This window comes from Epinephelus lanceolatus, chromosome 14, assembly GCF_041903045.1.
Source record: "Epinephelus lanceolatus isolate andai-2023 chromosome 14, ASM4190304v1, whole genome shotgun sequence".
NCBI lineage: Eukaryota > Metazoa > Chordata > Actinopteri > Perciformes > Serranidae > Epinephelus > Epinephelus lanceolatus.
Window position 1 is genome coordinate 35,472,285 of NC_135747.1, and position 24,227 is coordinate 35,496,511.

Sequence of the window (24,227 nt, forward strand, 5' to 3'; positions counted from 1 at the left end):
TTATTTTTTTTTGGCAGCTTCTGTCCTCTATATTAAAGAAGATGCTAGAGTCTTAACAAAAAATAAAAAAAATGATAATAACCACATATTTATTTATTTATTTATTATTGTAGTCAATTAACAATGCCTACATTAATTTATGTATTTTCTTTTCTGTTTTTTGTTGTTGTTTTTTTGGCAGTGTCCATCCTCCATATTAAAGGAGATAATACAGCCTTAAATTAATAATAATAATAATTATAACACGTTTTTTTTTAAAATTTACTATTGTAGTCAATTAAAAATGCCTACATTAATTTATGTATTTTATTTTCTGTTTTTTTTTTTTTTTAATTTGGCAGCTTCTGTCCTCCACATTTAAGGAGATACTCCAGCCTTAAAATAATAATAATAATAATAATGATAATAATAATATCTATTTTTATATAATCACATATTTATATTAATTACCATTCAGATGCTGGTGTGAGTGTTTTTTTTATTTTAATATATATATATTTTTTAAAGCTAAGCTTGAACTCACCAGTATTATAAAAAAAGACATTTTCTGCCATCAGAACAGCTGTTTTCTTGTAAACAAAAAACAGCAAACTATTGACTCACCACGTGATTATCAAAACAAAAATCTGATCATCATCCCATTGGAAACATCTTGTCCTGTCCTGCCGGTAGATGGGGACAGTCAAAGTCCCAGACTGGCAGTAAAGACTCCTGGACCACCCCTGTCAGTCTGTGGGAGGCTTCCTATTGGTCTGGGAGCGAATGGGGTGTCATATGTCCCACACTTGCATTGAGCCGTGAATGCAGCCAAACTTTTACCGAAGAAAAGTGAGACTTTCCGGTTTGAGTTCAATCAGTGAGGTAAACTAAAGTTTGTTTGTTGTCAGAGTGTTTTACAGTGATGGTGTAGCTTCATGCTCTGCAGCAGAGAGAGGGGTTTCTTTCGGTGCTGACAGGTTTGTGGCGCTCGGTGTGATTCACGGTGGTGTTCACGGGTTGTTTGCGGCACCAGGAGTCGGTTAAAGCGGACAAATGTCTGAGTGCGAGCAGAGAGGAAACACGGAGCAGCAGACGTTAAGGTCGGAGCATGAACCAAACGGAAGCTTGGTGAACCCCAGAGCGGTGTGTAACGTGTGTAGACGGTTGTACCGGGACCCTAAGATCCTCCCGTGTCTGCACACCTTCTGCTCGGACTGCATCAGCCAGCTGGAGCCGTTCTCGGTGTCTGCACGGAGTCACCGGGACGGACCGGAGGGCAGCAGGGAGGGCGGTGAGGGGGCGGAGGAGGACCGACCCGCCGTCACCGTGACGGTGCTGTGCCCAGACTGTGACTCCGAGGTGGATATCCCTCCGTCGGGACCGGGAGGGCTGAGCACCGACCACCTGGCGCTGGATGAGGTGTTCCTGGAGACCCTGGTGACTGACGGCCCGCTGGGATGCGACCTGTGCGGCGAAGGAGGCGCCGAGAGCCGCTGCGAAGTCTGCTGCGTCAACCTGTGCGAGTTCTGCTGCCAGGCACACAGGTGGAGTCCAGTTGGTTATATTCTAGTTTTAAGTGACCAAGTACACTCCCCTCTATTCTGTTATCTTCCACACAGGTAGGCGAGCTTCTATTCTAATTAATCCTGTTTTGTTTTGTTCTATTCTATGATGAAGCTAACAGGAAGACTTCTTCTATTCTGTTCTGTTTTATTGTTTGCAGTCACACTCACAGATAGCTGAGGGTCTACTTTTTCTATTTATTATACTGTCTGTTGTCAGGGTTAAAAGTAATTTTAAGGAAACTAAGCAGTGGCGTAAGGTAGTTATGACGGGCCCTAGTGCACCCTTGATAGTAGTTATGAAGCACACACACGAAGTTTTAGGTTTATATATATACTAGTCCATACCCATTGGTAGCTTTGTCACCTTCTACCTATGCCAATCCTCAATGCCTATGTGCAGTTTCACATAGATTGACCACGTCAGTGAGTAGAAAAACGTGGGACAGACAGAATGACTGACTGACAGTTTCTGTGATTATGTACAGCATACCATACCATGACTTAGTCATACCAAAAATTAGAAAAAAAAGAACAACATTGGTCCACAGGGGGAGCCACAGCGATCTGTCGCATTTTAGCCATTTTTAAGCATTTTTCTGTTGTTACAGCGCCACCCAGTTGCCAATTAGAGTTAAATTTCTCCAGTCACCTTGAGGCGTCCTGTTCTACATATCTACCAAGTTTAGTAAAAATCCATATGGCGGTTAGGCCTAGATAAGAAATTAGCTCTCTAGCGCCCCCATTTTGTTTGATGGGGTCAATAATGGAGGGGTCCCCTCAGATTATGTGTGGTCATATGCCTACAAAGTTGCGTGGTGATGGGTGAAACCCTTGAGATGTTATACACCTTTATGTGATGAGCCACGCCCTCCACAATATTCATTGCCTTATAGAAGCTCAGTTTTAGTAAGTTTTCCAACTTTTGCCAAGAGGGAACTTAAGATATTGGTCCCTAGATTATGTTCACCCAGTTTCATGCAGATCAGTCAAACTTCCTAGGAAGAGATCCATTTGAAGTGTTTTTCAAAAAATTCAAAATGGTGGAAAATCTATATAAGCAGAAGTTATGGGTTCTTGAGGCAAATGTGTTCCTCATAAGGAGAGGCATCTCTGTGCAAAGTTTCATGTCTCTACGACATACGGGGCATGAGATATGCCCATTCAAAGTTTGCAATTTCAATCGGTTGCCATAGCGCCCCCCTTTGGCCAGTTGATGTAATATTGCTTCATTCACATCCTCCCATGACCCTCTACCACTGTGCCAAATTTCACATGGATGGACCAAGTCAGTGAGGAGAAAAACATGGAACAGACACACAGACAGAGTTTTCATCATTATATAGTAAGATTACCAACAGTGTGTCTTACTGCTACTTTTATGTTACATTAGCTTGCAGATGTGCCCAGCTTGTCACTCAAGTTGAGAGATTTTGCACCTAAACTGGCTAGTGTAAATTGTATTGTCTCGTTACATGATGAAACAGAGACTTAATTTTGGACATCATCAACATACCATGCCAGGCAATCATCATTACAAATCTGTTTATGACAAAGACTTTTTAAAAATATAGGAAATTGTTAGTTTAACTAAATAGTTAAATTATAGTTTGTGTTTTTTGGTTTATGTAGAATAAGTATTTAATTTTGTTATAGATTGATACTATTTTACAAAAACAGAAAACCATCATGGAGATAGGTCTGCCTTTTTGAGGGCATATATAGAAAAGTCCACATTTTTTTAAAATTTATTGTGAGTTCCTCTTTGAACAGCGGCGTATATCCAGGTGGCAATTGGGCCCCTCCTCTCCACAGGCCCCAGTGCAACCGCACTGCCTGCACTGCACGAAAAGGGCTGCAGCAGTTGTGCACCATCAGTTCATGTCCATTTATGTTTGTTTTTTATTGTTTTTTGTTTTGTCACTGACATGCTCAGATATTTTTAAGTGTCCGATAACATTGTGGGAAAGTATCCCCACAGAGGAAAAAAAGGCGTAACACACCTAAAACGAAACATAATTTACATAAAATGAAGAACATTTAATTTCTGCACCACTTTCCCCCTTTCAATACTGATCAGTCTTTAGAGAATGTTCCCACGAGTCACTTTGACAAAGAAACTAGGATCCTGGTTAAAAAATATTTAAGTTTCCCTTAAAGTACTTTTATTGTTAAATGAATCTGTTATTTTCTGCTGTCAAGCTACAAGGCAGATTAAACTTTTTCTGTTCTGTTCCTTGCCACACAGGCACTGTAGGGCCACTTCTGTTCTGTTAAATTCAGCAAAGTAGTTTAGATTAGTCTAAACTGTACTTTCATGATGCCACACAGGACATATATGTGGGAGATTCTGTTCTCAAGCTCTCAAGCAGGTTCTGTTTTGTTGTAGTCTGTCTTTCCCATGCTGTGATGCTCACAGTTGTTCCATTGCAGAGCTTCAAGTAACTTTTATTTTCATTATTGATATAAATCTATATTGTCTTTATTGTATTGAAATTGCTCGTTTTATCCAGTCATAGGTCCAAAGCACAGTGACATTGTTTACTATCTCATGACAAAGACAAGCTTTAAATCTTCACATCTAAGAAGCTCGATTACATTTGATCACAAGCTGTAGTTTTACCAGATCTGAGGTTGAACTTGACATTTATTCTGACATACAGACATGTTTCTGTATCTGTTTACTGCAGGCGGCAGAAGCGAACAGCGTCTCACTCTCTTCAGTGTCTGGAGGAGCTGAAGTCTCGTGGTCGTCTGAGCCGCCCCGTCCTCTGCTCCCTCCACCCCGGCCAGGAGCTGCGGCTCTTCTGTCAGCCCTGCGACCTGCCCGTCTGCCTGGAGTGCGCCACCCTGCTGCACCGTGACCACCGCTGCCGCCCCACACGTGATGTTATCAATCGTCATGGAGACCGCATCCGAGAGCTGGTCGCGGTGCACCTGCGACCTCGCATGGAGCGTCTGAGGGACTCACTGCAGAAGGTGTGACATACCTGACTTTTCAGAAATATAGGATCTTACTTAAAAACAAAATTATTTCCTCTCTGTTATAGGTAGAAACATCCCAGGAGACTTTGCAGGCGCGGGTGGATGCAACAGCCAATGAGGTGAGGGCGTTTGCACGAGCCTACGCCAGAGCTGTGGAAGCCCACTGCCTGTCTCTGCTGCACGGCCTGGAGGAGCTCCGTGTCCAGCGCAGGTATGCATGTCTAGGATGGCAGCGATCAGCTTGGGCCACCTGGTGGAGAACTGCACTCTGCTGATTACAGTTCTCTAGGTCACTCTGTCTTTGTCCGACAGGAACCAGCTCCACCTGCAGAAGGCGCAGCTGCAGCAGGCTCTGTTGGATGTCGGTGGAGGTGTGGAGTTTGCGGAGAGACTTCTGAGCTGCGGCTCAGACGCTGAGATCCTAAGCGCCAAAGGAGTGACCCTGAGAAGACTGACCAGCCTGGTGGAGAACAGCTACGACCCCCACCCGGCAACCGTCGCCCCTGACGACGGCAGTGGCATCAGCTTCTTGCCCAGGGACCCAGCAGGGGAGGTGGACGGCTACCCGGTGGTCGGGGTGATCAACTCGAAGACAGTGGACCTCAGCAAGTGCACCATCGAAGGGGAAGGTAAACCAGCCTGAATGCAAGTATATTCTGATTTAAGAGTAATAGGAGTGATGACAGGACGATGAGGCTACAAATACCTGAGTTACACCTGTTTGAGTAATGTTTTCTTTTAAACAACAGTGTCTGGCTGTTTTTTAGAAGTTTTCTTGTGAGACAGGCGCCAAACACTCATTTTGTTGGGTGCGATGTGGCAGGGAGGCCTTCATGTGTCTTTGTCCCTCGTCTACTGAGCGTAGCCACGTCTTCTCTCGGCATGGAAGGGTGATGCAAAGCCTTGGCAGGGTACAGCAAGGAAGGCTTAAGTCCTCGATTGTACAGCTCAGTCATCACTTCTCTGTACTCCACTTACTGGCTCAAATTTTAAGGATTGTAATCCCTCACCACATGGATCTGGTGCCTGCGGTAATCCAGCTCCCCTCTCCGCCCAGCTTCATGGAAACTCTTTTACCTGGTAGCGGTGCAGGTGGATAATGACCGGGCGTGGTCTCTGTCCCAGGGCCAGTTTGGCTGCCAGAGAGCTGTGAGCTCTGTCAGTCTCCGGTGGCGAAGGAAGCATCTCTGCCAAACACTTCGCACACCAAGGCAGAGAATAACTATATAGGATGGCCACCTTTTCGATTCTGCCAAGCCGAGGATGCGCAGGTTTTGCTGCCTGCTCTGACCTTCCAGGACCGTGACTTTAGCCTTAAGCTTGGTGTTGCTCTCATGCAGGCTGGAGCATGCATTTTCTAGCTCACTGACCCGCTGGCTCAGGTTCTCTGAACCAAGCTCGAGAGATGTAAGGCGTTGACCGTGATCTTCAACAGTGAATCGAACTTGGTCAGATTTAGTTTCCAGCAAGCTAAAATAGGTCTCAAGTCAGCAGCTAGTGCCTTGCGGTGTTGCTCCAATAGCTCGGAGACAGCCTCCAATTTCAATCCAGCTGAGTCGTCTTTTATTCCGGATTTGCCACCCTTTAAAGCCATTTTAAGTGCTGCTCAGCCTGGCAAGAATGCCAAGACTATTTCAAGAGATTACCCTGTGGGAGTAGTTGCAGGCAGGCTGGTGGGGAGGTGGAGGAGATGGGGTAAGGATGTGGGGGAGGGGTCAGGTCAGTGTAGACTCCCGGAGCAGTTAATGACTGTTATTGTTACCTTCCCGGGTGCTTCGGCTCAAAGAATTCCTGTGGGACTGAAGGAATGTTGAGGTGACTCAACGGGCCTGAACAACGCAGTGCACTGAGGGGATGTTTACACACAAACATCCCATGTACAAACAGCATAGACACACTGTAAAAGAGTGACGGGAAGGTAAAACCTACAACTGATATTGCAAGTGGCTGCAGGGCATTTTTGAGAGGAAAGAATGACTTAATTTAAAGTCAAAACACATGTAGTTCAACCTCCAGGGTTTCATGATAAAAGAAACACACACACACTCCCTCAGTGGGTAACATGACAAGCTTTTTGTCTGACAGATAATGATAATACTTCTGCTACCTCTTTTGCTACATACAGTTAATTTACACACACAAAAACAAGAAGGATCTCCTTTCTCTCTGATAGTCTGTGCACATCTAAATTATAACTCTGTAAAGGTGAACAAGTGATAATAGTCCCTCATTTATGTTGAGAAAACAAACAGATAACACAATTACATCATAAAGTGATAAAATACTGAGGTTATCAATAACTACAGAGGCCTTAGAGGTAAGGGAAATTTTCTTTTTTTTTTGTGGGCAGTGTTGGCCAAAATGTTTATCACCTTCCTGGGGGATGTTATCTCCTACGTCAGAGATAATAACATCTACATACAACATTTTTTTCTTCTACATAGGAGATATTATCACCTATGTACAGGATATTATATCCTGTGTACAACATATTATATCTTATGTATGTGGTGTTATAGCCTATGTACAAGATATTATCTTCTAAGTACAGGATGTTATCTCCTATAAACGGGATATTATCCTCTACACAGGAGATATTATTACCTACGAACAGGGTGTTATATCCTATGGATGAAATGTTGTCTTCTATGTACAGTATGATTATCATCTACGTCCAATATATTATCTCCTACGAATGCGGTGTTATATCCTACATAGGTGATAATATCTCCCACATAAAATGTTACCTGCTACATGTGGGGTATTACATCCTATACACAAGATATTATCTCCTACATACAGGATGTTATCTCCTTCATAGGACATACTGTCATCTACATGCAATATATTATCTCTTACAAACGAGATGTTATTTCCTATGAACGAGATGTTATCATCTACAGTACGTATGGGATGTTATCGCCTGCATAAGGTATTAGCTCCTACGTACAGGGTGTTATGTCTTATGTATGAGACACGATTTTCTACATACAGGATGTTAACTCCTATGTAGGAGAAATGATCACCTACATACAAGATATTATTATCTGCATACAGGATGTTATATCCTATGTAAGAGATTATCACCTAAGTATAAAATATTAGTACAGGATGTTATCTCCTACGTACAGGGTGTTATCTCTTGCAGAGGAGATATTATCTATATACAACATATTATCTCCCACGAATGGGATGATATCGTCTACGTAGAAGATATTATCATCTACATACATGATATTATCATCTAAGTATAGGATGTTATGTCTTGCATAGGAGATGTTATCTCTTACATACAGGGTGTTGTATTCTGTGTGCGAGATATTACCCTCTATGTTCAGGATGTTATCCTACATAGGAGATATTATCATCCACGCACAACATATTATCTCCTACAAATGCGACATCATCGCCTACATAGGAGATATTGTCATTTATGTGCAGGGTGTTCTATTCCTATGTACGAGATACTATCATCTATGTACAACATATTATTGCCTATGTAGGAGATATTATCACCTACGTACAAGATACTATATCCTACGTACAGGATGTTATATATTGCGTACCCGATATTATCTCCTACGAACGAGAGCACAATACTAATGACATTCAAATTTCAGCCAAAAGCAGCATAAACAAAAGGTTCTCAGTCAACAGACTACAAATGTCCTCTGTAAAACATAAAGGAACCGTACAGTGGCGTCGGCAGGACTCTATTTCACGTGAAAAAAGAATGGCCAACCTGTAACATCGAGGTTCCCACACACGCACATACGCAGTTTACTTGGTGAGCAAGTAAGGGAGCAAGAGAAAGAGAGATTTATCCATGTTTTGTTGCACTAACACTACCAGGAGGGTTTACACACAGGGTTCGCAACAACAATGATAACAGATTGAGTATTTTATGCCAGTTTCAGCTTCTCAGTAGTAAACATTTACTTCTTTAATCTTGTTTTATGTAATTGTAAACTGAATGCATTTGGGATTTTGACTGTTGGGTGGACAAAAAAGGCAATTTGAATACGCAAACTTGAGCTCTAGGAAACTGTGATAGATAATTTGACTCTTTCTGACATTTTAAAAACTGAACCATAGCTTGATTATTAAAAGAAATATTAATAACTCACAGATTAATGTACATTAAAAGTTGTAGCCCTGAGAAATACTCTACAAAAGCACATAAAAATATAGTAATATTGTCACATCAAAGTGGCGCGTCATCCTCTGTTGTCCCTCCACAAATCTCAGGCCTGTAACACACACAAACACACAGCCAGCAGAGATTTGTAGCGGCTTGCCTCAATGAAAAGCTTTAAGTCGTGTTTACCTGCGTGGAAAATGGAAAACCTCAACAAACAAAGACCTCGATGCTGCTTAGTCGTCGAGGTGCTTAAATGCATTGTTGTAATGTTTGCCAAGAGGTCAGTCCGTGCATTGTGTCAGATGCTGTGTGTGGGTGCTTGCATTCTGTGTGGTTTGTGGCCGCAGGCGGTAAACTTTCCATTTAACCACACTTCCTTTTTCTATTTACTCTTCTTCCTTTTTTATGTGGGATTGGGCCATATAAATCCACAGTATCACCACATCGGCTAAACCAGCTTTAAGTTGTTTGTCCCTCCCGAGTTAACTCTCATCAGCCGCTCTTTCATTTAAGAGGGCAGATAAAGGCCAGATTTCTGTGTTGACTATTAGAAAGCAGAAATCTCACAGGCTTAGCGGCGATTATCCTCTCTCTCGGTGAGATAAGAGGGTCTGAAGTGGTGGATTTGGACCGCAGCACAGGTGAAACTTGGGCCAGAACAGCTGCGTCTTTAACAGGGACAGCTGCTGGGTACTCGGCTTAGCAAGCACACGCGTTAATTCTCAGATAATTCACAGCCATTAGTTGCAGCAGTGATAGTAGTAATAGACTACTGGTCCAGATGATGGTAATTGTTGCAGTAGCAGGAGGTAGCAGTGACGGCAGTGGGAGTAATTACCACACTCAGTACTGTGTTTGAGTAAAAGTAGCAGGAATGTGAAGGACAGATCCTCCTTATGAAATATATTTAAACCTAACAGCTCCTTCACACACACACACACACACACACACACCCACCCACACACACACACACACCCACACACACACACACACACACACACACACACACACACGGGTGTTTCCAGCTGCCTGATTGAAGCTACGAAGAAAAGATATGAGGTGTTTCGGTGTACCAATTAAATTGATAAATGTGTAAAGTGCCCCATCCTAAGCTAACAGTGAAGTATGGGCATGGCAATCAAACACACCCTGTACACACACAGCTCAGAGAAGAGCTTTGATCGGCCGAAGCTACTGCTGAAATAGATGTAAAAATGCATCTAAATGTATAATGTCTGTTACTATTAGTTTTGTAATATTATAGACAGAGTTGGGCAAGTAACTCTCAAAATGTAATGTATTATATATTGCTAGTTACCATCATCGACCAATAGTCATCATTTAGGGCCATTAGTTGATAAGATGATTTGCTACTTCCATGTTTCAGATGATACGTCACGTTTGTAGTCGACCAATGAAGATGAGTTCACATATCACCTTGGGTTCGTCCTTCACCTTCTCAAAATCATCCCACACTTTGGATTTCCTGCCCGACATGTTATTAACTAGCCTGTGGAATAACCGCAGGTACCAGCCCTGGAAATTAACCTGACTCCTGTCTGACTGCTGAGCGTGGACACTTCCTGTATCTGTCCTTTCAAATTAAATTCACACATGGTCCAGTCATATAGGTTTTAATTTATTTTGACAAGGTGCAGCTCCTAATAGAGTTTCACGTTTGTTTTTGGGGGGGTTTCTGTGACTAAGCAACTAATGAAATATGCCGACTACTGACCTTTCTGGTCGACTAACGTTTGGTCACCTGTTGGGGAGCAGCTCTACTTATTACTCTTCTTTTGCGTTACTTTCACCAAAATGACCTCAGAGGAACTAATGTTGGTTTTAAATGGATGAGGGTCATGTTGCTTTACAGCAGGTAATCAAAGCACTGAAGCGCCAGTTTATTACAGTTCATTTAAAATTTAGTACTGCAGGTCTGTTCTATTCCAGTGTAAGATCACATCAGTTGTTGCCAGATCTCGGGTGAGTATGTTGCTAAAACAAAGGTGTGTCTTGAAAATAAGTTAATTTTCTCCTGATTTATCTGTCAGGAAAAAAAAGCCATTTCAGTGTCAGGATGTTTAGAAGGGTTGGGGCTCCTGAAAAATGGGTCTGATATTTAGTCCAGTGTCTACAGAGCAAAAGAAACGGTCATAGTCTGTACTGTTCACTAATAGACTCAGGGCCGCTGCTTGTTTCCTAAAGGGGCGTGGCAGTAGTGAAACCCACGTGAGACACACACACACAAGAAATGAATCTAAATTGGTCTCAAGCCCTTTTTCGGGGCAATGGGGGGCGTGAGCAAGTAACAAAATGTGTAGCTCAGTGTGTGACGTAAACAGTGACGTGGGAGGGAAGCCACGGCTGGTCAGTCCTTCGGCAATTCTCTCATAAGATGGCCCGTCCTTCACCGTTCCCATCACCTGAGGGTTAATGGCCTCTTTGTTTGCGAGGACAATTCCTTGTCTCCCCAGTTGCTCATCTTTACAGTGTCTGTCAGGTTTGTGTTTCCCTCTTGCTACTAGCTGCTCACTAATTCCTGCTATCAGCTGTTGCCTGTTTATCCACCAGCAGTGGGTCGCACGTGCGACGTCATCAACAGCTCCTCCCACAAGTCACCCTCCCGTGGCGGAAGGGCACCTCGTTCTTTTTAAACCAAAAAGGGTTCCGCCAATATGACTACCTACGAGGAGGAAAACTGGGCACCTCTGATCAACTCGCCAATTCGGTTCTGTGTGTCTAAACACTTGGAGCTTGCCGGCAAAATAGCCCAACATTGGCAGAAAATCTGGTAGTGTAAAAGGGGTTTCAGTTTATCAGTGGTCTCTAGTGTTACTAGCGGTAATCACAGGATGAGCAACAGCGCTAGCTCGCACCAGACCCAGGTGGTGCGAGTGTCGTAAACTGAAGAGCAGCAAAATTATCCAAACGACCAACATGCATGAATTGGCAAAAAAATATTCTCGGCAGTAAACTGATTCATGTTAACTGTTGGCATCCCTTATTTGTTGTAATATAATTTAAGGGAATAGAATAAGAATGAGTAGAAGTAGCTCCATTAGCAACAGGAGCAACTCCAACAGCCTCGAAACAGATCCCCCCGCAGCTCCTGGAAATAATAACAGATGAATACAAACAGTGCAGGATCATTAGTTATCGAGTGGCTAATAGAGTCTGACAAGAAAATGCAAAGCAACATAAATCACCGATATCAACACAAATGGTGTTGGCTTTAACGCGACAGCAACGCCACAACATCTGATGAATATCTCCGGCGGTTGTGTCCCCCAGAGGAGCCCCGCAGAACAAGTTAATGAAACACGAAATAATGATGTGAGGTTTTTGGAAAACGCTGGTCAGCAGCACTGGAGCCCAGCTGTGCCTGGAGTCACTTCCACTGGCTGCAACCACCATATGTTTAGGGGCTTATGTAAGAACTCAGTCGGGGGTTGTTTGGAGGGTGAGATGGTGTGTGTGTCTGTGTGTCTGTGTGTGTGTGTGTGTGTGTAGTCTTCAGGGGCACAAGACAAATGTCTAAGTGTCTCTGTTTGGTAGTGTGTCTTAATGATGAAGTGCCTCTTTTAATGTGATGTACGTGTGTGTGAGCCAATGTTAAACTCGGAGAGACAAGTCCCTCTGTCCCTCTGGTACCTACCATACACTCGAGGACTTTGAAAATACTTTAAAAAGACTAACGTGTGATACCCTCTCAGATCTAAAGACAATGTGAGTTTTTTACACTCTGAAAGATTTGGCAAAGACTAGGGATCTTGCAGGATCACTACTTGCAAGACTACAACTAGGTTTCTTTTGGAGGAAATCCCTTTAAGAAATATGACATTTTAAAAATCAAAGAACTCAAACACAGGACAAAAGGCGTCATATGTCAACGGTATTCTTCTGAATTTGGCATCAATATAATCCACAAAGATAAACTGTATTCTCGTACAGATTTTGGATTTTGTCGCCTCAACTTGCTACTGGTCTCCGTTGGTTGGCTGTGCTTTTTTAGTGGGAGGGGACAGTGGGAATGAGAGGTGAACTGTTTAAAAAATAAGACTTCTCAATAAAATAAGTGCTTGTTGTTGTAGTAGATGCACGCTGAATTAATCATGGACTCCACAGCTCCACCAGTTTCTCCATCTTTTCCACAATACAAGAGAGCCAAGACTTGTTCTGCTGCAGCTTCCTGTTTAGTGCTGGAGAGAGCGCTGCTTTTTATTATTGACAGTGTCCACATCATTGAACTTTAGTATTTGCATGAGCGAAAACTAAAAACTAAAATTTTGTGGAAGACCCTCCGGCTCGTCCTCACTCCAGCGATGATGTCAGCACTCTAGCTCTCTCCCATCGACACCCATTATAAAACCTGAAACGACTAAGAAACATCATGAAGTTAAAACTGCGATTTCTTACAAACCGGACTAGATATCAAAATGCTGATTTGGTCCAATGAAGTCAAAAGTCTTGTGAGCCGTTCAAACTATGAATCATTTTTGTTTGTGAAAGGTATAGCGATTTACTGTGGCCTCAAAGTAGAGTCATTTTTGCTTTTTTCACATCATTTTCTCACCGATCTCATTTATTTCAATGGGAATTTGTACGTTGTAAGTTTTTTGCAAATTTCGTAAAAACCGGCCAATCTCTGAGAAAAGTCATAGTTGTCAATTCTCAATCCACGCCAAAATATAGATGCAGAAGAAGAAGGAGAAGAAGTATGAGGAACAGTAATAGATTGTGCCTGAATTACACGTTTGATTTTGTTTCAATATCAAGACGAGAAAAAGTCTGACTAAAGACAGCACAGACTGAGTTTTAGGACCACGTTACTTTCTAATATATTTGTGTTCATCAGCACATTATGATGGCCTCTAACCTCTGACCTCTAACCCCCTGGTCACAGGTCTGCAGAAGGGCAAGGAGGGTCAGCAGAGCCACTTCACCCTGGTGTGCCGAGACTCAGCTGGGGAGCAGGTGACGCGAGGTGGAGAGCATGTCCTGGTCAGCATCGTTCACAAGGAGAAGAAAAGCTGGTGAGTGTCATAGTATTTGAGCTTTCTAGGACTTTTCTGATGAACACGTCAAATTGACATCTACAGGATCATTGGTTGTCTTTCCCCCAAAAAAGGGGCGTGGCCTTGATGTTTTGTGAATTAATCTGTATGTGCCAGCCTGCTTTATTTGCACATGTAGCTAGTTTACGGCAGGAAAGTCTAACAAGTGAGGTACTGATATCTCTATGTTTGTGCCGGTGCAGTGGCCTGTTCATGGGGGCACAGTGAGGTTTTACTCTCTCAGTAATGATAGTGTCTTTGACAGTCCAGCAGTACGCTGCAGTTTGGGCATCAAGGTTGATCCAGTTTTTCACCGCCTGCCACCCAGCTGCTCAGAGCCGGTCAACAGAGCACACTGCACCTGTGCACTGAGCTATATTTGTCACTCTGTTTGGAGCAGCTGCACCCTTACAGACCTCTACAAAAATCACACCAACAACTTTTAATCATGTTTAACTTTAATTAAACATTCTTCATCTAGAAAAGGTTGTTTTTTTCCATTAATGGCAGCGTCAAGAGGACTCATATCTGATTAATATCTGACCCTTACCTTCATCAGTTATCCTCAGCAGCTTGCATGCATGAACGCCTGCCCTTTTTAGTTTATTAACTTTCACAGCCAAGTGAGGACAGCATGTGTGCTCAGTCTACAGTGTGTAATTTGAGTGACGTACATCATCAAACAGCAGTTACTCACACCAGATCACTTGTGGTCTCCTTGATAAAATCGAGTGGTTACTAAACAACCACACAAACCTTCGTCTTCCTGAGCACATCAAACCAAACTTGTTGTTGCATCTCAGTGATCATTAAAGCCTCCTTCTTTACGCAGTGTTGGAGACTGTGAAAACATGTTGATGCATGACAAATGTCGGCCCTTGGCTTATCAACACCATAATGTGCTTCAATTGTTGTGTGGAGATCAAGAGAGGAAATCAAGCTGTATGAATTTATGTTTTGATCTCTGGTCGTCTGTCTGAGAAGAATTTGGCTAAAACTTGATCTGTGAATTAGTTGATTCAGAAAGAGATAGTGGTGACGATACAAACAAGTAGGGTTGGGTTGGTTCTCGGTAATACCAATTCGGTCCGGTACTCCGTCTTGGACCGGGTTTTATTTTTTGAGACCGACCGGACCGCATACTCGGACAGAACGTACGCGGAGCGGACGCCGCGGAGGTCCACCCGGTAAAAGTGGACGTCTGCAAGCCCTGTGTGCGCAAAGCACGACCGCGTGGACTTCGCTCCGCGCACCAGTGTCACACAAAAGACTGTTCGGCATGTATTTTTCACATCGCGGGGATTTTTCATGGACATTTTTACACGTAGTCCGCTCCGCTTATAGTAAGCCCGAGTCTGTGAGCACCTGTGTCTGCCTCTTCAGCAAGCGCACAGCAAGCAGGAGAGAGGGGGGTGGGGCGGGGACTGAGCTAAGAGGTGCGAGTGCACATGCGCCTCTACTGTAGCCTGGAGTTTGTTTAATAGTGACGGGGAGTCGATAATGGCGGACAATTTAGTCTCAACGAAATCAAAGAATGCGCCACTATGGCAACACTTTGGCTTTGAGCCAGACGAAGGAGGCAACCCTTATTTGCACTGATTGAGTAAGCTGCAAAATTTATTTGTAAGGAATGAAAGAAACAACTTGTTACTGTCACTCTGTTGTCCTAAGGTCGTTTTTTATTTTAAATGAGTCAACTGCGCCCCCAAGTGGCGAAAATCCAGTATTACCGAGTTGATGTGTTTTTTTTTTTTTACAAAAACCGGTCTGTTTTTTTTTTTTCTCAAGAAACAACCGTGTATTGTTTATGTGCTCTGCCAAGTGTGAAAGGGTAAATTTGATGAGAGGAGATAAAATGCAAGAAGTTAATGTCTTTAAAGCTGGGGAAGGCAACCTTGAGGAAAGCGGGCAACAGCTTTGGAAATAGACCTTAAGTTGCTGGCTGTGGTGGCTCAAGTGTGGTCCAACCTGTGTAACAGCAGCAACAGAAAGTTAACTGATCTGGGAGGAAGTTGGGGCTATCTGGTCCCCTGGAGCTGGGGTTTTTCGTTGCCTAGATTCAAGTTGTTGCAGCCACTGAAGGGGGGGTCTATCTTCGGAGCTACTGCCTGCTCTTCTCCCAGTTAGGTGGTCTGTAGCAGCAGGGAATGAGGCACAGGACATGTTAGGCCTTCCCAAAACTGGACCTTACTCACTCCCACTTTGTCTTGTGTATCACTCTGTCTGTAGTCACCTTCACAGGTGAATGAACCACTCTACATCAAGGTGAAGGGTGTCAATACAGCAGCAAGCTTTGGGACAGACTTCCCCTTTTGCGGCAGAAAAAAAAGACATGTCGTAATATTTGTAAAGGAAAATTAAATAAAGTAAAATTACTCACATTTTATGGTCTTTATATGTATTTGTATCACTTTAATTAGATTTGTAGTGCTGTTTACTGGAACTTTGGTAGTGTACAGTATCCTTTTGCCATTAAAATAAACAAATGAATTGATAAATAAGTAAATAAATAAACAAATAAATAATACATAAAAGGATAGAAAACTTATCCCTGAGATTCACTGGTGACATTTCCTGTCTTTTACTTTTTAAACATCTTCCTTTTTCACTCTGATGTTCTGTAAGGTGCTCATTTTTGCAGCAGTTCCTGCAACACTTGACTATGAAATAAATAAGGCAACCATTTTACAAAGACGAGAGGTGTAAATTTGGTCTTAAATACAATGTAGCATTTAAGATGTTAACGTCTGTGTGACAATCTTAAATATCTATCTTAGTTTGGACAGTTAACATGCCTAAGTGTAGTCGCACTGAACTTTATTTGTACGGAGCGTCTTCCATGAGGAACACAGTTCTGTGTTGCACATGGTCAGTAAGTCGGCATCTATGCAGGCTTGTTATCGGAGGGTTTTATAACCCTTACTAGCTGGTTTGGGATTGCACCTAATGTGGCCAACACTCTGCGTGAACGTGGAAACGGAAAGCAAGTAGATAAGTAGAGGATGTAGGGTGTGGTTTGGGAAAGGCCCACTGTGATTGGAGGCAGAAGGCTAAATCATAGGCAACATTTTCTGTCCATCTCTGTTCCATTAGCTTTTCCCAGCGCTGGAATAACAACTTTCTCTGCAGGATTCTCCACCACTGAATCAGGCGTTCACTGACTGGACATGCACACGCATCTGCATTTCTAGAAAAGCCAGTGTGAATGCCCTCTCTCTGAAGTCACCTGTGATTGGCCTAGATTTTCTAAAGCCTGAGAGCAGAGCCAGCAGGAGGAGCAGCAGTCTAGTTTCCTCTCAGTCCACTTAAATTACAATATGCTTAAATAATTTATGGGATTTTTTTCCTAACCAAAATACATTTTAAAGCTGAATTTCGGTGTAACATAATTGATTATCAGATGCATTCTTTTGATGATTTATTGTCTTTTGCTTTAGCACAGTGGAGACGAGCGTGGTCGACAACAGCGATGGATCCTACAGAGTGTCATACACACCTGAGGAGCCAGGAACCTACTCAGTGTGGGTTTGTGTCAAAGCTCAACATGTCAAGGTATGAAGCCAACTGAAGGAGTTTGTCAGGGCAGGATATAAAAATGGAAAACAGTCTCAAAACAGTTATTCTTTCTAGTTTGATTAATAGCTATTAATTATGGTTTGCATCTGAGGACGACATGTTAAAAATATTTCAATATGAAGTTTGATGTTTTGCCGTGGTGTGGCGAGCAGCTCACAGTGTACCGCCTCGGGGCTGTTCACATCATCCTGATACATTAAATCAACATGGACAAAATTCTCTTCAGGCAAAAGAAATTAAACACCCTGCCTCTGACAGCTCTGATGTTAATTCACCTACTGGGATGTTTAATAAGTGAAAGTCTCCTTGACTTACTGGAAAGCGGTAATTTTTCAGTTTTCATTAAATGTCTGCTTGTGTCAACGCAGACTGACACACTGCCTCACTGACTCTGTGTCGTCTCGTCCTGCAGGGCTCTCCGTTTGTTCTGAGCGTGAAGAGGAAGTTCAGGCGTCACAGCGGGACGTTTCACTGCTGCTCCTTCTGCTCCAGCGGAGGAGCCAAAGAGGCTCGCTGTGGCTGTGCAGGAACCATGCCAGGTACACGAAGGAGATCTTTAAAATACATGGCCTTGGGGACAGTTTTCATTTAGATTTTTGCAATAAACAAACACAACTAAAATCATATACTTTTTTTTTTAAGGGATGCAAAAATACTCCATAATGATTAATATTTTGTTTAACATGGTTTTTCCGACATAAGAAGTAAAAAAAAAAAATTCTGAAAAGGGGCTGGAAGCAGATATTTAATATCTGATATTTATTTCATAACATGTAAAAAGAAAAAAAAGACATGAACATACAAACAGACAGAAAGAAAGTAATATTTTTATACAATGAAGAGTATGTCCCACCACCTACGGCACGAACCTCCCACTGATAAAACGGCTTGTTTTGGCCTTTACAGATCTATTAGCTAGGCGCCTCATCTTGTTTAAGTGGAAGCACACTCTTCTACTCTCACACAGTAGCTAGATGAAGGAGATCCTAAATCATCTCAAACTTGAAAAGATTAGATTTTCCCTTGGAGACCTGGAAGCCCTTTATGGAGTTTTGATGATAATTATGTACTTTCTATTTATTCTTAATTTTAATTTTATTTTATTCAATTTTAATTTTAATTTAATTTAATTCACTTTAATTTAATTTAATTTAATTTAATTTAATTTTATTTTATTTTATTTTTATTTAGTTTTATGTTATTTTATTTTCTTATTTATTCTATTTTCTTTATTTATTTCCCTTGTCTTACCACTATTATCATTTTCTGTGTGTGTCTGATGTTTGATTTAAATATTTATTTTATTATTATCACTTCGAGTAAAGGTGGGAGGGTTATATGGATATAAGAGTTTAGGGTACAAATTACCAGTGTGGGTTCAGTTCATGTTCTCCATGTTGTAGGTTTCGTAAACCAACCAGAGACCAGCTCACTCTGACATCTTGAATATGTCATTGTATACTGCTCATAAATCTGGTAAAAAAGATTTGTAGACATAAAATAGAAAAAAATGAAAGAGCATTGTCAGTGTATTGGAAAAGGAGTGGGAGGAATAAACTTATCAAATCCCACCCCTTCTCTATAAGTCACTAAGTCTCCCTCGTTGAGAAGATGTGGATGTGACCTCCGCCCCACCCACTAGTGCTGCTTGCTGTAGGCTGACGGCTAGGCACACACAAACAGCCAACAGTGTTGTGGATCTTAACAATCCAAAATAAAGGCCATGGAGGATATACATCTCCTCATATACATCCTCTTTTCCAACTTTAGTTTTATCTCACCAGCTCTCTCCTGCCCTGAAAGGACTCACAAACCTCATGGTTGTCCCTAATCTCCTGTCTGTCTCCCTGTCTGTCTGTCTGACTGCAGGAGGATTTAAGGGTTGCGGTCACGGTCATAAAGGACACCCCGGGAAGCCCCACTGGTCCTGTTGTGGCAGCACCGTGGAGCAGTCCGAGTGTTTGCCTCAGAGCGTGCTGGCGGCAGTCTCCCCCCGCGGCCACCTGCGGACCGTGGAGCTCTGAGGCGACGCAGAGACGAGACCCGTCCAGATGATGCAAGTTAATAATGGACGGCAGCAACCAAAAGGTCAGAGCGGCGGGGGAGTAAGCTCGTTGGTGTAAATCTTGGAAAAGGTCAGACAAAGTGAAGCTCTAAAGACACAGCGACTGAGACAGGACATCAAAGTCGCTGTGTCTTGGGAGTGATCACCTCTGCCAGACGTGCAGCAGCCAGCTCACCATTAGAGACAAACACCAAAGCTGTGGCTCTGAATCTGTTGTAAAGTGCCTTTGTGTCTAAGCTCTGCCTGCCTGTGACAAGGTAGAGGATGAAGTGCCCCAATCACAGCAGTCTGAATCACATGTGTTAAAAGCCTTGCTGAAGGGCACCTTAAAGAAGAGATAGTGCTGCTTCCTTATTGTTACACTTTTCTGTCCCCGGCTATCTGCTGCTCTTAAAGCAGATTCTTTTTTTAACCTTAAAGCTACTGTCGATTTCAAAGGCGCTGAAATCCGTGTTTTATATCTTAAATGTAAAACTCATTTAAATGGAAACCTTAAGGATCACCAGACGGTTGAACTTGAATACTTTTGTATTTTTTATATGCTTCAGTCAAGAAGATATCTTGAAATATAGTGCCTCAAAAACAATCATGATTTCAAAAGATAAGAAAAATAATTGACAATATAGCTACAAGCAGCACTTCCAGGGTTTCCCGCCACAATTAAAACTTCTGCTGCCATGTTTTGATTTCCTATTTTTGGACTTGGACCATTCTTTAGCTGCGCTCTTGGAATATATATATCGTCTGGTTATTCATTTGCTCCACAGATGGAGCAGTTGAACGTGAAACTCAATTTCAGTGCACTGGATCTACAGTTTGTTTTCACTCACAAACAGCTGCTCCTTTCATCCATCGATCTGATGTCATCGATCTACTGATCTGTTATGCACTGCACAAGTCAAAATCAAAACTCCACAAACTGCAGCTGAGGAAAAAAGAAGAGTCCTGCCTGTGCTGCGTTCATGGACCTGCAAAAACCTGCAAATCAAATCACCAACCATGTTATTACTGGATCAGATTGTGACCTTGTAATCATGTCTCTTTGATTTATATGTTTTTCAAATCTTCAGCTATAGTTTTTATAGTTTAGTTTCTGACCTCTGTTTTGTCTCAAATATATTTAAAATAGTGTAATGTAATGTAGGCTGTGGCCTATGCGATGAATCAATGGACAACACTAAGTAAAACGTTATTGTGTTATCTTAGCAACAGTCACATATACATGCATTAATACCACTGCATCCAGTGGATTAAAATGGAGGCTCTGCCTTTTATTAACCTGTTGCCATGGTGAATCGTAGTATCAGAGCTCCATTGATGATGCCTTCTTTCACTCACTATGCACAAGCTTTACTCAGAGTTGACTGAACTAATTCTGATCAGCTGTTCTGGAGCCAAAAGCTCAGAGTTTTCCATCTCTGGTTCGTCAAATCAGAGTTTGTTGTATCTGTTCTGAGTACTAAGAAATATATAATTTAGGGCTGCCCCCTAATAGTCGACCAAACGTTAGTCGACCAAAAGGTCATTAGTTGGCAAGATTTCATTGGTCACTTAGTTGCAGAAAAAAAACGTGAAACTCTATTAGGAGCTGTGCCTTGTCAAAATAAATCAAAACCTATATGACTGGACCATGTGTGAATTTAATTTGAAAGGACAGACACAGGAAGTGTCCACGCTCAGCAGTCAGACAGGAGTCAGGTTAATTTCCAGGGCTGGTACCTGCGGTTATTCCACAGGCTAGTTAATAACATGTCGGGCAGGAAATCCAAAGTGTGGGATCATTTTGAGAAGGTGAAGGACGAACCCAAGGTGATATGTAAACTCATCTTCATTGGTCGACTACAAACATGACGTATCATCTGAAACATGGAAGTAGCTACATGCCCATTAGCCCACAGCGTCATTAACAGGCGGCTCGCTCAGTGTGTGACGTGCACTTGTAGATAAAATATAGGCCTATATTAATGAAGGTTCATTAGTACGGTTTTGTATTTCTCTGTAATGTAGCACAGTGTTAACAATGTTACTGATACTATTCTTTCTCACACCTTCAACTCAAACCACCAAAATATATCATGTAATAATTACATTAATATCATAAACATGCGGACGACTAGTCGACTAATGGCCCTAAATGACGACTATTGGTCGACTAGGAAAATTCTTAGTCTGGGGCAGCCCTAATATATTTATTATGTTCCATGATACTGTAGGTTAATTATGTGTACAGTTTGTATTAGTACTAACCTGGTAGATTATGGGTCGATCCCCCAGTTTTTCCTAATATATACCAGGTCTTCTTTATGCTAACTTCAGGTAATTACTTTTTTAACAAGTTACATATTCTTTAGTAAAAACTTGGTCATTTTTGTGCTGTATAGAAAGATTAAAAACATGTACTTACTTTTTTATTTGCATGTAATAAACACTGGCATATAATATCAAAAAAACATTTACTTCACCTATTATTATTATTATTATTATTATTATTATTATATTATTTAAAGGTATAAACTACAGGTGGGAACATCTGGTTATACAGTAGACAACAATTGATGCTTAGTGAAACACAATGCAGTGATTTTACTCCATTTATAAATCGATGCCTGTTTTGTGGTGCCACACATTGTTTCCAAACACCAGGACAAATAAATTCCCATGCTCCCTGTTTGTGAATATTCCTGTTTGCATATATTCACGACAGAAAGGAGCATAAATCAGCTCCTCCTAAATACAACCTGAATCGAGACAGAAGCACTGAGCTGGAATACAACGTGCCTGTAAACTCAGAACATTCATTATATTCTGTTCATAATATGAAACATACTCATACTGTTTGTTTTGCTCCGTGCATGTAAAGATTTAACATATCAGCTGCGTGCTTATTCATGTTTTTAATGAGGAGAAAGACCGTTAAATGTGCACAGAATGGGGTTTTTCCTTCAGTCTCATTAGCACCCCGACTCCACCGTGCCTCCTGGTGAGGAGGGCTTTATCTGGGAAACACTGTGACCTAGAAGGTGCAGTCAGCCTCGTCTTTGAATACAAAGTCGTTCCTCTCCAGAGGCTGTGTCGCAGCACTGACTTAAAACCACAAACGTGGAGCTCATAATGAGCCACTTAATGCCTTTGTGTATTTTCTGTATTCTGAATATGAATTATCTCGAGTGTGAGTGCAGATACGTGTGTTTTTTACTGCTGATGGTACAGATGAGTATACCTATGCAAATACTTGAGGAGACATGAGGACTAATCTTTGATTTGTGGTCCAAGATCGAGCCAAGAATCGATATGCTGCTGTTCACATTGTCACATTCATCCAGGTAGTATTTTACTCAGCTTGACTACTTTTTACTGAAACATTTGAGCCTGTACAATCAAAATAAAATCACTTATTTCTCAGTTTTCACACTCTGCCTCATTCCTTGATGGGACTGTATCAACAGGTGGCTAGTGCTTATTTCTCATTCATGCTCTCCTGAAATAAAAAGATGCCTTACAAGTGGCTTCTGCAGTGATGTGGGTGCTGCGCCATTGTGGTGAAGAAGGAGCTGAGGTAGAAGGCAAAGCTTTCGATGTACTGGTCCATCTACGTCCCAACCCTCACCTATGGTCATGAGCTCTGGGTAGTGACCAAAAGAATGAGACCACGGATACAAGCAGCTGAAATGAGTTTCCTCTGTGGGGTGTCTGGGCTCAGCTTTAGAGATAGGGTGAGGAGCTCGGACATCCGGAGGGAGCTCGGAGTAGAGCCGCTGCTCCTTCGCGTCGAAAGGGGTCAGTTGAGGTGGTTCGGCATCTGATCAGGATGCCTCCTGTTAGAGGTGTTCTGGGCACGTCCCACTGGTGGGAGGCCCCGGGGCAGACCCAGAACACACTGGAGGGATTACATATCTCATCTGGCCTGGGAACGTCTTGGGGTCCCCCAGGAGGAGCTGGAAAGCGTTGCTGGGAAGAGGGACGTCTGGGGTGCTTTGCGTGGCTCACTGCCCCCACGACTCGGTTCGGATAAGAGGATGAAAATGGATGGATGGATGTAGGCACATACTCGTTGAAATGATCCAAGGGGGTCTTCCTGGTCAAGGTGCCACCTGCTCATCGGTTAAACATTCACAACAATAGCACAGCCATCAGGAGCAATTTGGGGTTCAGCTAGAGTTCAGTATCTTGCCCAAGGATACTTCGACACGCGGCTCTTCGGATTAGTGAACGACCCGGTCTGCTTTCTGAGCCGCAGCTGCCCACAAACATGTCAGCCCTTAGTTTGAAATGAATACTCTGCTCATGTTGGGGTTGGACAGAAACTGCGTGGCTTCATCCTCCTTCTTCTTCTTTGTGTTAGTTATTCATGTATTAATAAAAGATTTTTAACTAAGCCAGAGTGCCTCAGATGCATTTTCACCTACCTAGACTATGGTCTTTTACACTGAGTGAGCTGAGTATACATTTTAGAGGTTTTGGTGAGTAGATGAACATTTGAAAGTGAGGTGGACACAAACAGGATTTTGAAAGGTGAGGAGGACAAGTTTCCCCACATATCACACTCTGACATGAGGAAACTTGCAGTACTTAATGACAGAGAATGGTCTCAGTCATTCATTCATTCATGCATTTTCCATAACCGCTTGTCCTGGTACAGGTCACCAGACCATCACAGAGCTGACGCATAGAGACAGACAACCATTCATGCTCCAATCAATACCTACTGGCAAGAAGCAGAACATTACAGGAAGTACAGAGAACTTTATTAATAGTCTCAGTGTCTGCTTTTCACAGCTTATAAGCTTTATAATCCCTCTCCAAACCACCAGGTGGCAGAAGAGAGCCACTCTTTGTATTCTCTATGTCCCTTTGCCTGTGACAGC

At 42.4% G+C, this 24,227-nt stretch overlaps 1 protein-coding gene across 1 annotated transcript; it reads left to right on the forward strand.

The window, feature by feature from the left end:
• Window positions 1-659: 659 nt before the first annotated feature.
• trim45 (tripartite motif containing 45) lies at window positions 660-22,764 on the forward strand. Its single transcript, XM_033615932.2, has 8 exons — window positions 660-1,523; window positions 4,232-4,520; window positions 4,592-4,737; window positions 4,839-5,155; window positions 13,571-13,700; window positions 17,159-17,273; window positions 17,710-17,836; window positions 19,167-22,764. The coding sequence occupies exons 1-8, from the start codon at window positions 1,033-1,035 to the stop codon at window positions 19,319-19,321; spliced, it is 1,770 nt and encodes a 589-aa protein (XP_033471823.2). The 5' UTR covers window positions 660-1,032; the 3' UTR covers window positions 19,322-22,764.
• Window positions 22,765-24,227: the final 1,463 nt, after the last annotated feature.

Bases quoted from the DNA above. Each gene is read 5' to 3' on its own strand.
- trim45 (XM_033615932.2), top strand. From the start codon at position 1,033: ATGTCTGAGTGCGAGCAGAGAGGAAACACGGAGCAGCAGACGTTAAGG. The intron at 5,156-13,570 runs GTAAACCAGCCT...CCCTGGTCACAG, and splicing joins GTGCACCATCGAAGGGGAAG to GTCTGCAGAAGGGCAAGGAG. The intron at 13,701-17,158 runs GTGAGTGTCATA...CTTTTGCTTTAG, and splicing joins CACAAGGAGAAGAAAAGCTG to CACAGTGGAGACGAGCGTGG.